At 33.4% G+C, this 17,260-nt stretch overlaps 1 protein-coding gene across 1 annotated transcript in view; it reads right to left on the reverse strand.

The window, feature by feature from the left end:
- LAMA2 (laminin subunit alpha 2) overlaps positions 1-17,260 on the reverse strand; it is a 784,999-nt gene that overhangs the window by 216,694 nt on the left and 551,045 nt on the right. Inside the window, exons 20-22 of the mRNA XM_074309868.1 lie at positions 13,522-13,628; positions 6,405-6,585; positions 3,463-3,599 (exon numbers count right to left, since the gene is read on the reverse strand). Coding sequence (XP_074165969.1) covers positions 3,463-3,599; positions 6,405-6,585; positions 13,522-13,628 — 425 coding nt within the window. The remainder of the gene's footprint in view (positions 1-3,462; positions 3,600-6,404; positions 6,586-13,521; positions 13,629-17,260) is intronic.

Consider the following 17,260-nt stretch of genomic DNA (forward strand, 5'->3'; position numbering starts at 1 on the left):
AGTATCTTTAAAAGGAATCAGGATGCCTTGGATCTGAATTGATTTCTAAGATTTTGATTTTTTTGCTAATCTAGGGCAGGGAAATATAGCTTCATTTAAGAATAAAACAACTCTGAAAAAGAAGGGGAGAGAACACCTAGCAGGAGAGAAACTCCCTCTATCCTATTCCCTTCTCTCTCCAAGACACCCATGGAGCTGCTGGGGTAGCAGATGTATTAACACAGGCAAATCCTTTCTTGAAACCCATACAACCTAGGAAGCTGGAGAGGTGAAAATTAAATGAAGAAGGAAAGGTGGTAAGGTATAAGATTTTTTAAAAATGTGTGTTGGCTTAAATATCTGGAAAACTAAGGAAAAAACTGATATGGAGAAAGTGATGGTTCCTCTCCCTTACTTTATTTCATTTGGACTGGAACTAATTTCTATGTATATATTTTTATTCTATCCAAAGACTGCATAGATTAATTTGATTTCTCATAAATATTAGTATTTGATTTCTAGGAACTATATAGAAGAGAGTGACTCTTCCAAAAACATGGCTTGCATTTTAATTTCCCCCTGTCCATTGTTAAAGTGTTCGCTTTCTCTAGTGTGGTACTAATTTTGAACTATTGCTATTTCATGACTAAACATACAAGGGCAGAATTACTATGAATTTGAGTTTTCAAATCTGCCCCACCAGATCAGAAATCTAATATAAGGATATTTAGTGTTATCAATGGATTGGGATAAATATAAATAACTCTTGAGTAAGGAAACTGCTTAATCAAGCCAGGTCTGGACTTTTACTAAAAGACTGAAAGGTTAAATGATTTGCCTATAATTAGGCAGTATGTGTCAAAAATAAACCTAGATTTAGATTTTAGCAAAAATAATAACAATAAACACAATAGCTGACATTTATAGAGCAGTTTAAGTCAGACAAAGCACTCTACAAATATCTTATTTTTTTCCCAACAACCTTAGGAAGGAGATGCTATTATTGTTACCACTTTCTAGATTATGAAACCAAGGAAGACAAAAGCCCAGGGTCAACAGCTAATAAGAAAAATTAGCTGTTAAACATTGAAAGGGGAGAGTTGGTACAACATAGTTAGTAATAGTTGGCATTTATATGGCACTTGCAGTAGCACTTTATAGATTATAAATCCAAAACTGATGCTGACCATCTAACTAATCTAAAATGCTCATTTTATAGATGAGAAAATGGAGGACTAGAGAGATAAAGAAATTTGCCCAATGTCATGGCGCTTGTAGATTTTTTAAAAGTGATGTGAACTTTATAGAAATGAACTTATATAAAGGACAAATAGGCAAAGTAAATTCTCTACTTCAGGAAGAGACATCACCCTATTATGTGGTCTTTGTGAAGTTAATTTACAAAAGCTGCTAGAAATAATGTTCTTCTCAAGAAAAAACTTGATTCAAGAATGATACCACTACCAAAAAAGAACAGTTGCAGTCTTCATGGAAGTACTCAAGATTTTATTTTGGGGGAAAAATCACTGTTTGAAGGCACTTATAATGTCTTTCACTTTAGTTAATGCCCTTTGTTCTTCATGGAAGGTTCTCACTGGCCAAAGTCATATAGGTAACAAAATTAAGTGGTGGGGCAGAAATGTCTTTTGGTAAAATAATGTTAAGAAGAAAGAATCATAAAATCTCAGGTTGGAAAGGACTTTAGAGAGCATCAAGTATTACCCTTAAACTTAAGGGATATGGGAAAGGTAAGACCTACAGAGAACAAATGACTTACCTATAGTCACACAAGTAGTAAGTGAGTTAGAATTCAAATTCAGGTCTTCTGATGATAATTTTTTTAAACTTCCCTTGGCTAGGCTGGTTTCTGTTTGTCCCTGTTCACTTATGAACTAAAGTTTGTATATGCTCCAGGAATGCAAACCTCGTTTGAAGAAATGGTATAGTGCAGTATATGGTGGGTAGAACTTAAAGTATTAAATTTGAAATTATGGAATATCTGAATTAGAATCTTAACAGTTGCTTGTTACTTGTGTGACTATGGGCAAGCCATTTGACTTCGAAAAATCTCAGTTTCCTCATCTGTAAAGTAAAAGAGATACGTAGGCTAATCAAATCCTGTGTTCTCTTTCAATCTAGATTTATGATGTCAATAACAATTCTAAACTGATTATGTATGGTTCAAGATTTTATTATTTGGGTCAGATAGGTGATGAAATAAAGTAAAAGACTTCTAGAATTAGGAGGACATGAATTCAAATCTGGTATCTAGCTGTGTGATCCTGGGCAGGTCACTTAACACTTAAACAGGGAAAAAATATAATATATAATATATAATAAAATGATACTGTTGAAAATTTGAAGGCAGTATTTTGCTTTAATATATTCAATCATTAAAGAGCTCATACTTTTCTAACCTCTCTCCCTAGGAACTTATTTATCCTTCTCAAGATAAATAGTGTCCTGTCCTTTCCTGAGAAAGGCATGTACTTACATTTAAATACTCATTGATAACTATTTTCAGAGTTACAAGGGAAAATATCAGATTTATTAAGTGTCTTCCTGTTTAAACTGGTGCCTTCATGTCAAATTACTTGGAGGCAGAATCTGAAGAGACAGCACAAATATTTAAAAGCATGCCTTTGTAACTAGGGGTGTTCTGAAGTCTATTGTTAAATTTTTAGTGTAAGCTTTTATACCTTGGAAATAGCAAATACAAGAATTTAGAACTTGTTTTATTTATTATCTAAACTTTTAAAAAGTGATGGAGAAAAAAAAATTATTGAAGACTAGACTTAACAGTGTGTTATATTTTTTTTCCCACAATTCCTACTTGCAACATGCTCACTTGCATTTTTTTTGGTAGATGAATAAAAGCTAATATCAGGTCTTTAGGAGGTCAGGCAATTTAATTCCATACCTTAACTTTTCAACAAACAAAACTTGATATGATGCTAATGTTAGAATGTTGTCCATTAAAATATACCAAAATATCCACCCTTTTACTTAATGGAGAAAATAACTATGAACTACCTTTTAAGAAATCCCAACATATACAAATCCAAACTTACCAATCAGACAAATAAGGTTATTGTTATTTGCTTTACAAAGTTTTCCATCATATAATTATCTCAGGAATACTTTAAATGGTTAAATTCCCATAATGGTTTTAGAGCACAGTTTATAATATGCAGTATCAGTTATGACATTTCAGGAATATAATTGTTCCATGTATGTATTACTATGAAAAAAGTATAACTTTGATAGTTTAAAAAAATCATTGACTGCATAATTAGGATTTAACACTGGTTAGACATAGGTTCACATTTCTAAGGCTGATTTAATCAATATTAGAACTCACAGAACAAGCATGATTCTGGAAAGCTTTGTCAGTTTCTGGTTGTAGTTAAGAGTTTCTCACTAAAGAAAAACAGTCCCTTTTCTGGTTTTACCACAGAGACAGAAAGGAGTGAACCTACTTACCTTACAGCCATGGATGATGCTATGGCCCCAAGAATTAGGTGCACACTTATCACACTTGTCTCCAATGGTATTGGGAGGACAAATACATTTACCAGTATTTGGATCACAATTATTACCCAGATGGGCACACTCACAGGCTTCACAGAAGGAGACAAAACAAAAGACAAGAAATAATCAGTATAATTTTCATATAAACTTGATATCTTTCATCTAATTCCCCAAAGTTAAAACTTTTCCGATTGACTAAGTTTTAAAATATTTTCTCAACTTATTATAGATTATTAAAATTTAATTCTATAGACCATAATTGTGATAGTATTTGTTTATTTGGGATTTGTTTCTGTTTTTTTTTTTTTTTTTCTTGACTACCATATGGAATTGCTAACTCCCTTTCCTTCTTCTTGTTGATACAGCTGAATTGCAAACAACAGGTATAAGACTTGTTCTTTTGAACTTCATTTTGGTGAATAAAAAACAAAAATGATCTGCATCAGCAAGTGTTTTACAACTCTGCAAGTCTAAAGAAAAAATGCTTTGCTATGAACACTACTTATGCGTGCAAAATGTTTTAGAGGCTGCATTTACCATCTGCCTTATTTCTGTGTAGTTAGCTTGCTTTTTCCTTACAATGTTGGAAGATACAGAACAAACAATAGATTCATCTTTTCCCATCCCCTTCTCCCAGGGAATATCAAGGTAAAGTTTTGAAGACTGCAAAGCTGTGTAAATGAAGGATTCTAATTTCTTGCCTATATGATATTTAGTGTCTTACTTCTCTTAGGCTAATGGATCCCAGTGTAGTCTTCTTTAACAAAAGAATTTTAAAAAGAGGGGACTTGAAATTTGGTGGGGTAAGCACAAGAACACAAGTAGCATGGGAAATCTCATTTTATATTCACTTATACAATGTGTTGAGGTTGCTCAGGCTTCCTGTAACAAGTGATGCTATAAAACTTTTGAACTCAATAGATTTAAGGTGAGAGATAGCAAATTAGCTTTTATAGAGCTGATACTAGTAAAATATTATAAAGAAATTATATATCAACATTGGACAAAAAGTTTGAGAGAGATCGTAAGATCATGGATATAGAGCTTCAAAATACCTTAGAAGTCATTTAGTCTAATCTCATTTTACAGATGAGGAAACTGAGGAACAGAGAAGTTAAATGGCTTGCCCACAGTCAAACAAGCAGTAAATAATGAGGCATGCATTCAAAATTAGATCCTGGATTCCTTTAGGAATATTCCTTTAGGAATATACCATGATTCAAGTCAGCTTTATGTGTAAAATAAAAAGTGTGGCCTGAGAGAGCAGCCTGTCCAATTCTCTGATTTAGACTCTTTGCTAATTTTGCCTTTAACAAAGTGATTAGCATAACTAACCCTCTAGAAGAATATTAATATTCTCATCTGTATAGTCTATGGCTGGAGGCACTATTGTACAAACAGTAGAAATTTGAATATATATTATGCATTTAAAAATGCAGCTCTATTATTTTTCAAGTTAATATAGTATTAAGTCAAGTAAATTTAATAGTTTTGCCTTAGATTCTCAGGCTTTTCATTTTTTTTAGGTCTGTAACAGGCTTTCAAAATTACCTTCTCAAATTCTTTTATATAGGAGGAAATAGACCCAGAAAAGCTAGGACTTGCATAGTTAGTAAATCCAATTAACTTGCAAGTCAAATAAGAATGGTCAAAATTTGAATATATGATTTTGTGACCCTTTCTATTATTTCACACTGCCTCTGTTATAATGCCTGTTTTTCAGTTATGCTTGTCCCTTGGTCCCATTTGGGGTTTTCTTGAGAAAGATACTGGAGTGATTTGTTATTTCCTTTTCCAGCTCATTTTATAGATAAAGAAATTGAGGTAGACAGTGTTAAGTAACTTGCCAAAGTTAGTATCTGATTGAATTCAGAAAGATGAGTTTTCCTGATTCCAAGCCTGGTGCTCTATCTCTAATGTACCACTTTGCTGTCCCTGGTTTTAATGGATAGAATGACTCTACTTTAATGGGTAGATGAGTATAATTTCTAATTGAAATCTCAGTTTTTATGTAAATGAGTGAGTTTAAAGAGTTTGAAGATTTCTGGGAACATTTGTATTCTCTCAAGCATGTGAAAATTCAGTCCTATAGTCTTTGAATTAGAAGCCCCCAAATAATTGCTGGTTGTAATATTTTTGAATATCTGAATATTAATAAATTACAAAAATATTACAATCATCAATTATTTTGGGGGTTCTAATTCAATTTAATGACTTGAACCACACATATTTAGTTCTATGTATGAAGAAAATAAAATGATTTTAAGACTCTCATATATAAAACTGTCTATATGATAATGGAAATATGTGTAAATAATATATAAAATACATATGAAATGATAATTCATTTCTGTGGTGCTTTAAATTTTATATAATTTATAATAGAATGCTTGATAGGCAAAAGTAAATGATAGCATGGACCTACAAGTTATTGGTTGCAAATCCTAAATTAAGTGATGTCTAAATTAAGGGAATTTTGCTATTCTTTGATATTTTTCATTAATGTGTTTTTTTTCATAGTCAAGAAGTGAGCAATTTCTTATGCCTTTACTATGTGCCAGGCACAGTGTTAATTGCTGAAAATATGAATTCAAGCAGAAAGAAAGACTATACTCAAGTCCCTGTACTCAAGAAGCTTTCATAATAGAGAGACTGGGAAAATCAGGAGTGCATCCTGGAGAGGAATGAATACCTAGGTGGCCTGGGTTTGCTCCTCAAGCTTCCTATCATTTCACCCTAGCAATCAGTTCCTCCCAATTATTGGAAATCATGTCTCAATAGCAATCTTCCCTCCTCTTTTGCTTCTTTCTAGGATGCTGAAAATAAAAAGGCAGCTTTTTCTTTCCCCTCAAAATCTTAAATAATGAGATGAAAGGGAATAGCTGTTTACTTACGAGTGCAACCTCCCTCTTGAAAGTTAAAAAAACCATGAGCACATCGGTCACATTTCTTTCCTGCTACGCCAGGCTGGCACCAACATTGCCCACTCTCTTCACAATCAAAAGACTTGGATCCAAAGGAATTGCAGTTGCAAGGAACACAGCCTTGGGAAGATTGTAGGCCAAAGGTTTGAGGCTGTTATGGAAGGAAAAGGAAAACCAGTTAAAGGACAAATAAGCCAAAATCATAACAGCTAAACCAAGTATGCAGGTGGGAACAGAAGGAATTGTAGACTGTGGGTTTCTTTTTTATGCTATTTCTATGACAGCTAGACTGTTATTAAAGTTAATAGACATTTCCTACCATAGCAGAGGAGAAAAACTATTAAATTGAAGTCACATCAGAAGTGAGGGCAGCACTGGGGCAATATTTTGAGGTCTGTAACATTTTAACTAGCCTTTTCCCACATGTTCCAAGGTCATAGCAATGATCTGCTCAAAAATTGGAAGCCATGGGTGACTTCCAGTTTTAATTAAAACCTCCTTTGTTTATAGTTTCATTTTTTTAAGGTTTAGCTAACTTCTATCAGGTCCTGGATTATAGGTTTGCAAAAAATGTTATAGATGTTTTTGATATTATTTTTAAATGGTTTCAGAAAAATTGAAAAATAAAATCTTTTCTCTCCTTCTTTCTTGGACTGATACTTCTTCTGCTCCCTTCTATCTATAATATATAACCAAAAAGAGAGAGAAACTTTTGGTCATCAATTTAGGAACTGTATCATGATACAGTGGAAAGGGTGCTATATTTTGAATCAGAGGATCCTGGTATATAAATACTGCTTGCTGGAAATTACTGGTATGGCCTTCAAGACATTTAATCTCTAGGCCCTAGTTACTCTATCTGTTAAATAAGAAGATCTGAATTAAATGGCTTCTAAGATCCCTTTTAGTTCTAAATCTATGATCCATTGATTGTATAAACGTAACTCAGCACTAGTGTCCACATTGGCAAAATGAAACAGTTGGATCATTCTCAAGTTTATTTGATTGCACACTAATTGTTTAAATGTATGTGCCAATAATAATTTTTGGTTTGGAAATCCAATCTGCTTCAAATATTGTGACAAAAATAGCCATTTTATCTTCTATCACAATAAACAGTCTATTATATTTCCAGGCACAATCAGGGTCCAGCTGACATTGGGATCATTAGGTGAAACATTTGCAAAAAATGAGTGGGATGGGAAGTCAGTAGGATTATTTACTAAATTCATGTTATTTGCAGTTAGGGACATATTTGATGAAATGTCTTGGGAAATATGTGCACATCAAAGTCTAAATCATAAATTACTTGGTATTCTTCCCAGAGTTGGTTATTGATGAAAGCTCTATAAGGATATGCAAAAGAAAGAAATTTTCATTTTCATAGATTATCCACATACAAGTTATTTCTTTGAGGAAAACAATATTTTGCATTCCTAACTCTAGCCTGCTGTCTTACAAATATGTGCTATTAGCCATAAATAGACTGAATGAAGATGAAGACAGCTAACACCCTCCCTTATTACTATTAGAAAAACTCAATGCATTTTCACTATAGAATGCCAAGTTTGCATGTGAAGGTCAGCTTTTTCTTACCCCAGTTCTGTCAGGTGTAGAGATTAAAATATAATAATCGAAAATAACTCCAATGTAATATTAGACTCAGTGATTTTCTCTATCCCTTTTTTATGAAAAGAAACTTCAGAAGAACTGTATAACTCTCAAAGATTTTTTATTAAGATCATTTTCATTATCATATTCATTATGTTGATAATAAAATTGGGAAAACACAAATTGGGGAGCACAAAATTAATTTTCTTGAAACTTAAGATGCTTTCAAGTTTTGCCACAAGTAAAAGTAAGAATATCCAGGCATTATGTTTTGTTTTGTTTTTTAAATTTCTACTTACTTTGCATTTTTTCTCTTTCTCTTTCTATTTTTTTTTTGCAAATTCTCATGGAAAAAAAATGGCTTTTGATGTTAACAAGAGAAAAAAATAGAGTAAAAGAGGATCTTTTGTGACAGTTTGTTATTGTTTAGTTTAAACAAGAAATAGAATAAAGAGTAGTATCCAACTCTTAAAATAAAAGAAAGTACCTAGAGACCTGTAGAAAATATTTGATAAGAAAATCAACAGGAAATTGCTTACATGGAATTAAAAAAAAGTATGAAATCAAGTTTCTACAGAGTAAGGATTATCCAAATTCAGTAATTACATTTCTAATTGCAATTGCCACAGTCAAAGATTACTTTCAAAGGTTAAAAAAAGCACACTCAGAAAACAAACATGAATAACAAAGATCTCAGGCCAGACATTTAGATTAATGCATTGAAGCCAACCAAGCAGAGTCTAGAGCTCAGCTCTCAATAAGAACTTTGATAGGTTCTCATAAATTCTATTTATAAAGGTGAAAACTAGGGATAAAATTATCTGAAAGACTGAAACAGGGCTTTGCATGGGAAGAAGGAGAGCAAGAAAGAGACCATGGAATGCACTACTTTCTTGTGATTTCTATGTTTCAAAGAGTATTTTTATCTAAGAAATGATACTGTGTTTTAAAAGAACCATTATTTCTGGTGTGAAATTTTTTTTTAAATTTTATTTTGTAAGTGAAAATGGAATAATTCTTAGACTAAAAGAATTAATGACTTTCTCATACCTTCCTTAATTTTTTTCTGTCTATACAGACAAAAAATCAGTATAAATACTTGGATGTTGTCCTGCAAACATTTACATATCTAAGATATCTGGGCAATTGACTGAATGCTTTTTTTTAGATGGTTGGTAAAGGGAAGTTATTTTCTATTGAAACAAATAGTTTTCTTCTTTTTTCTCTCCATTCTAAAATGTTGGTGCTTTGGGGTTTTATTTGCAAGTCTGTATGCTTGCATTGGTACTCAAGACATGTATACAAGAATGGTACACTGGGTTCCAGATAGATTTTGTTTTAAAGCCTGACATCAGAATTAGATCTTTAAAAAGATTGATAAGACCAGAAATGGAATTTTTGATGATGGAATTGCCCAGAAAACTTGATTATGTCTTTTCTAATTTTTGTTAGAAAAGAGATTAGCAAAAAGATTGTCTTTCTGAATCCATAAAAACAAAACTTGATTGAATAGTAATTAATAATAATAAGTCAAAAGGGACACCGTGCTCCATGTTTTCTTGCTTTCTTGAATTGAGCCTTCCATTGTATTACAAGCTTATTTTAAGATTTAGTTGAGTATCTAATAATAACATTGGTAAAATTTATTTAGGCATGTGAATACTTTAATTTTGCAAATTACAACCTTTAATGCCATAGTTCATGTGTTTTATCAACCTGCTTCTTCTGTCTTTCCTTCTCCCACTCCCCCTTCCTTCTATCCCCTGCCTCTTTTGATATCCATTGAGATCCTTTTAGGCTGGCAGAAGAGCCAGAGTTTAGGCACAGCCTTTGATAATTAAAGATCATGATATACCACAATGAGGTATTAGAGTAGGCAACAAATAGTTTTTTAAGCGCTTTTAGTATTTGGCAAATTAACATGTTAAACAGTCAGGATATAAAAGGAAAAAAAAAACTTATCCTCAAGAAGTTCTATTATTAGGGTTCCAAGCTATGCAGTTGGGGGCAATGGGAAGATCTAGACAAGCTATTCTATTAACATTTTAGATTGGAAAAAGCCCTTTCAGCAAAGTTTAGCAGGATAGATAGTGAAGGCTTTCTGGAAAACAGAAATGTAGCTGATTCTTTAAGAAGGATAGAGATTCTAAAAGGTGATGTACTAGAGGAAAAGGATATAGTCATAAGTGATCACCTTTGTGAATCTATAGAGGCAGAAACATCTCTTTTATCCTAGAGACAATAGGGGGACAATGAAAGCTTTCAAGCAGAGAAATGGGGTGGCCTTAGAAAGACACAGTTCAAAAACTGAAGCTGTCAGCCAATTTAGATCTGCCTTTACAATGTGCAGACTTGACAGTCGACTTAGGATAATGCAATAAAGTCATGTCCAGAAACCATCAATCAGTATTAAGTGACTCTTGTGTGCCAGGCACTGTGCTAGGCACACAAAGACCAAAATTGTCAGCAATAGCACACAGAAAAATCCATGCTGAGACACGTTCCATGCAGTGCCTCTGGGATTACCAGTGATCGAGGCCTATAGGCCCCTCGAGGGCACCCACTTGCACTGACAGAACTCCATCTTGGAGGAGGAAGAGGAGGAGGAGGGCCTTGTACTTGTTGGGTTATCCATGGCTTCTCTTCCTGTTTATGCACCTGCCTGCTGAGTTCACACTTTTTACCTATAAATTCTGATTTACAGACACATCTTCCAGTCCTGTCGCAGTGAGGTGACACAGAGCCAAGAGGATTGCAGTCACAAAATACACAGAATTGCTTCTCTGAGTCCCACTGCAACTGGGGCTTTCAGAGCCAAAGGCAAAAGAAAATGTGAAACAAAGTATAAGACAGTATTCAAGAATTTGAATACAATGTTGCTCTCACTTATTCCTAAAAGATAGGAAGTTGATACTAAAGAAGTACCTTCTACTGAATGGGAATATGTCTGTACACACACACACATACACACACACACACATACACACACATTTTTGAACAAAATCTGAGTTTGCTGAAGGAGGCAAGGAAGACCTTGCTTCAAGGTCATGAATGCAAAATAACTACTCTGAAAGCTATAATTTTAGAGAATTGCATAGGAGCCTGAGAAATGGCTTGTCTAGGGTCACACTGCCAGTTTGTGTCAGAGGCAGACCTGAAAACAAGGTTCCCTGATACTCACTCAATCTTTTTCTATTTTATACCAAATTGCCTCCTAGTAGTCATAAGGACTAATTGTTTTCCCTTGAAAGTAACATAGCTGGAACACAGACTGCAGAAATAGATTTGCATTTTCCAAGTGAATATCTGTGGGATTCGGCTAAAAATGGTTGAGGCTAATGAGACCAGGGGCCAGCTAGCTGGCCCAGTGGATAGAGTGCTGGGCATGGAGTCAGAAAAATTCATCTTTCTGAGTTTAAATCTGACTTTGGTCACTTATTAGCTGTGTGAATCTGGGCAAGTAACTTCATTCTTTTTGCCTCAGTTTCCTTATTTGTAAAATGAGCTGGAGAAGGGAATGGCAAACCCTCCAGGATCTTTGCCAAGAAAATCTCAAAGAATGTCATGAAGAGTCAAACATAAGTAGAATGACAACAAAAAATGAAAGCAGAGTTAAGTGCTTAGGCACTATCCCTGGGTTATAGAGCTTACTGTAATCTTGATTACCTGCATAGCAAATGAATTCTATCAGCTCTAGCAAATGGGATGGACCCAGCATGGAAGAATCAGTGCAAAGCTTCATCTCTGGGAAATTCTCCAAGTGTACACTCTGCTGATTGTGATAGGGTTGGTAGAATCCCATTCACACAAGATTCACAGCTAATTTTCATTAAAAATCTCATTTTTGTATGATTCTTTTAAAAATATGCTTTAGTTAATGTCAAAGCTGTTTTTAAGTTCAAAACATTAGCTGGCAATGTGTTTAAAATAACAAAACTAGAGGTATTTTGTTAAAATCAAAGGGCTATTTAACGGTGCCAGGAATATAAGGATAACAAAGTGTTTTACTTTGTACTGAATAAGATCCTCCCTGAGCTTTGCCTGTGGTGAGAATTTCCTCAAAGAGCTGTAAAATTGCTCATATTAAATTTGAATGGTTTATATTCTTTACTACAAGGGCATCTAAATTAAAGCAAATAATATACATTTCTATTGACACTAAAGTATATACTAATAGCCAAATGTTAATTTACCACAAAATTTTTCTGATTACTTAGAATATTTCATTGACCTTATATATGTAGAGAAATTCTTCTTTTTATTGTAGTGAGTTTATTTTAATACTTACTGCTTTATGAATCATGCTGGGAGAAAAAAATCAGAGCAAAAGAAAAAAAATCATGGGAGAGAGAGAAAAAAACAGAAAAAAGGGAACATAGCATGTGTTGATTTACATTCTGTCTCCTTACTTCTTTTTCTGAATTCATTTGGCATTTTCTGTCCAGAGTCTATTGGGATTCCTTTGGATCACTGAAACTACTGAGAAGAACCAAGTCTTTCATAAGTGATCATTGCACATTCTTGTCATTATTGTGTATATTACATTCAAGGTTCTGCTTGTTTCGCTCAGCATCAATTCATGTAAATCTTTCCAAGCCTTTCTAAAATCAATTTGTTCATCTTTTTTTTTTATAGAACAATAATATTCCATTACCTTCATATATCACAACTTGTTTAGCCATTCCCCAGTTGATGGGCATCCACTCCTTTTCCAATTCTTTGCTACTACAAAGAGAGTTGTCACAAACATATTTTGCACATGTGGGTCCTTTCCCCTCCTTTTTTATTTCCTTGGGATACAGACCCAGTAATGGTACTGCTGGTCAAAGGGTATTCACAGTTTTATAACCCGTTAGGTTCCAGATTGCTCTCCAGAATGGTTAGATCATTTCACAACTCCCCTAACAATGTATTAGTGTCCCAGTTTTCCCACGTTCCCAAAAACATTCATCATTATCTTTTCCTGTCATTTTAGCCAATCTGAGAGTTGTGAGATGGTACCTCAGAGTTGTTTTAATTTGCATTTCTCTAATTAGTAATAGATTATAACTTTTTCATATAACTATAAATGGCTTTCATTTTGTTATCTGAAAATTGTTCCTATCCTTTGACTATCAGTTGGGGAATAGATAAATTATTTCTAAATCTTCCATTGAATATGTATACTTTTTCTTTTGGTCTGGACCTGTGATTTTATCATAATAGAGCCTTGGTGAGTAAAATTGCCTCTAACAATCTAAACTAGCAATTTGTAGTTTTAGGGAAGAATTGAGGGTACTCAGAAGTTAAGTGACTTACCTGTGGTCACACAACTAAGATGTGTCAGAGGCAATATATTTGAACCAAGGACTACTGCTATCCACACTATCTCACTCTTGTTCTCTTTTACATATTAAAATACATTTTTTACCTCCGAAGCTCCTTATAGATTTTAAAATAAAGAAAATAAAAAGATCAGGAAGTGTTTATTCCTTACCTGACACTCATCACAACGAAGTCCTTGAACATTAGGTTTGCATTCACATTGCCCAGTCTGTGTATGGCAAATCTCTGAAAATGAGCCATTGAGATTACAGCGACATGCTACAAAGGGAAAAAGAAATTCTTCATTCAGATCCTCCAGTATGGGTATTCCCTACCGAATTGCTTTCCCCTTTACACTCTTTCAGTCCCACAACATCGCAGAAACAATTGGAATTAGCCAGGTGAGGCATCCTCTTACTTCTTGCCCTTTCCCTTTAGCCCAACAGGTTGATTGTTAAAAAGTTTTGATTGGGATGAAAATTAACATTATTCTGATCTTATTTCATTCCTTCTGATGATATGAAGGATCACTAGGCTTAACATCTTCCTGACAATGACTCCTTAAATTCTATAAATTTGATTGTTTGATCCACCCCTATACCTTGTATTCTTTTGGCACTATTATATTATTTATTTTTATAACCTAAGGCCTTTCCATCTGTATCATCACTGAGCCCCTAAGGTTAATTTACATTGGAAAATGTACATAAAGCATTTTGAAAATCTGAAAACATAGCATTAATTATTATTGATAAATCAAACAATATATTCTCTTTTTTATGGTAGATAATGGCCAGTATATTCCTCTCTTTCACTCCTTAATTTAAGTGTTTAAAAAAGGATATTATCCCTTCATATTCAACTCACAGCCATGTTCTTTGTCTATATATACTCATTCTGATATAATAATGAGATATTCTAATGAGTTACAAGTATCCTCCTCTCATATAGCAATATAAATAGGTAAATGTTATTAAGTCCCTTATGATATCACTTTCCTGGTTACCTCCTTATGCTTCTCCAGAGTCTTGTATTTGAAAACATATATTTTCTGTTCTGCTTTGGTCTTTTCATCATGAATGCTTAAAAATCCTCTGTTTCACTGAATGAACACCCTTTTTTCTGAAGAATTAAACTCTGTTTTGCAGGATAGGTGATTCTTGGTTGCAATCCTAACTCCATTGCTCTCTGGAATGTCATATTCCAAGCCCTCCAGTCCTTTAATGTAGAAACTGGCATATGTTATATTATCCTGACTGTGGTTCCACTACATTGGAATTATTTATTTCTGGATGCTTGCAATATTTTCTCCTTGACCTGTAGTTTTGAAATATGGTAATAATATTCCTGAGCATTTTCATTTTGGGATCTCTTTCAGGAGATGATCAGTGAATTCTTTCAATTTCTATTTTACCTTCTGTTTTAGAATATCAGGACAATTTTCTTTGATAATTTCTTGAAAGATGATGTCCAGACTCTTTTTTGATCATGACTTTCAGATAGACCAATAATTATTAAACTGTCTCTCCTAGACCTATTTTCCAGACCAGTTGTTTTGTTTTGTTTTATTTTCCAATGAGATATTTCACATTTTCTTCTATTTAAAAAAAATTGGTCTTTGCTTTATTGTATCTTTATTTCTCACAAAGTCTTTAACTTCCATTTGCTCAATTATATTTTTAAGGAATTATTTTCCTAATGATCTTGTGTACCTCTTTTTCTAATTGGCCAATTTTGCTTTTTAAAGCATTATTTCATTAGCTTTTTGTATTTCCTTTTACATCTCTCTTAATTCTTTCCCTAATTTTTCTCTATCTCTTTTATTTGATTTTCAAAGTCTCTTTTGAGCTTTTCCATGACCTGAGCCTAATTCTTATTTTTCTTGGAAGCTTTGGATGTAAGAGCTTTGACTTTATCATCTTCTGAGTGTATGTTTTGATCTTCCCTGTAACTATAATTACGTTCAATGGTCAGAAACTTTTTTGTTGTCTGCTCATTTTTCTGACTTTTAACTCTTTGTTAAAGTAGGGCTCTATTTCTAGGGTGGAGGATGCACTGTCCTAAACTTCAAGGATTTTGTGCAGCTATTTTCAGAGATCCTGCTAAGAATCTTATCATAAGCACTCTTTTCTGCCCTGGAGCTGTTAGATGTGTCCTTACCCCACTGTAGTTGTAAGATTCCAGCTGAGGCTCTTCTGACTGAGACTGTGTTGGGACTGCACATCAGATTCCCACCCCATTGCCAAGACTCTGTCCACTGACCTTCCTTCAGAGCCCTCCCTGATGTTCCAGGCTTCCAGGTTCAGAAGCCTCCAGCATTGCTGCTGATTCAGAGATGCTGTGTCACTGACAATAGGATCTGGGCCAGAACCTTGCCTGCCCTGGGATTGAGGGCTGTGCTTCCACCTTAGTTCCACAGGTCCTCTTTGGTATCTCTGGGCTGAGATGTCTGAAAGCTATTAGGATTGCCACTGTTTCAGGGGTCAACCTGGCTCGGCCTGGGTCTGGGTCTGTGTCAATAGCAATAATTATACAATATATTTAGGCATTGACACTTGCCATTTTTATTTTCTAGACTTCATATTATTGTGCCTTTCTATAAAATATAATAAAATACATTGGAATATGTAATACTCTGAAACAGGGAATAATCTTTTATTTCCCTGAAACTTTCTTTGTACAATGTTACTTATGATTGTATAAAGGAATGCTCTTCTTCACTCTAGCTTCCATAGTTCAGTGGGGTGAAAGATAGGGTGAAGTCAGACTCTACCAAAAGCTAATAAATGCTCCACAACTTTTGCCATTACTTTTACTCTGGCTTTGAAAATTGGCCTTTGAGGATAATTATGGGCTAAGAAGAATCTGAATTTTAAAACTGTCAGTGAATTTGGAGGCTACCAAATCTAATCTTCTTAATTTTACAGATGATAAAACCCAGGATTAGAGAAAGATTAAGTGATTTCCTTGAGGTAGTACTAAAAACCCATGTAACACATGAGATTAGAACCCATTTCTTCTAAATACTAGTTCAGTCTACCAAATTGAATTCTGGCAAGGAAAGGTTTTCTCTTGGCAATGAACTACATTATATTAGTGTATTTTATTAATTTCAATAAACATTTTGCTTCTTACTTGAGAATTCAGTATTAGTATGAATTCTTACAATGAATTCCCCTTGTCTTATTTCCCATAAATTTGACATGACATTTTAAAACTAATGCCTTTATTTAATTAATTCAGAATTATTTTTTTAAGTGTAATAATAACAACTAATCCAGATGTTTTAGATAATAACCATGTAACTTTTGAAATCAGAAATATTAAGGGGACATTATAGCAGCAGTTGTCATAATAAAGTTTACAAGCAAATAAGAATCAAGTTATTTAAAGAAAAAGTAAAATGTTCTAAAAGTAAAGCTTAATAGGGAATAAGCCTCATAATTTTCACTTTTAATTTTTAATCCTGGGCTTATTAATATGTCCATGCATGTACATTTATTATTAGAGGGTTTTTTAACTTTAATTTTTTATGTAAGTTTCTTAATTTTACTAGTCCAACATCTATATGGATGCCTAAACAGGGAAAATCAGCGTAAAGAAGCATTAGATTCTCAGTACTTACATTAAGCAATTCAAAATGAAGTTTGTTAAATAAAAATAATGGTAACTCATTTTCAATGTTTTAGAAAGCACCAAAAGTAATGAAAACTTTTTTTTTTCTTTTAAAAAGTAAAATAATTTTTTTAAAAGAAAGGAAATTTTATGGCTTGATATAAATAAAATATAAAACATCAAAGTAAACTTGTGAATATATATATATATATATATATATATATATATATATATATATATATATATACCAGTGCTTTTTTCTACGGGTTTTTTTGCAGAAATATTGGAGTGGTTTG

Source organism: Sminthopsis crassicaudata, chromosome 4, assembly GCF_048593235.1.
Source record: "Sminthopsis crassicaudata isolate SCR6 chromosome 4, ASM4859323v1, whole genome shotgun sequence".
NCBI lineage: Eukaryota > Metazoa > Chordata > Mammalia > Dasyuromorphia > Dasyuridae > Sminthopsis > Sminthopsis crassicaudata.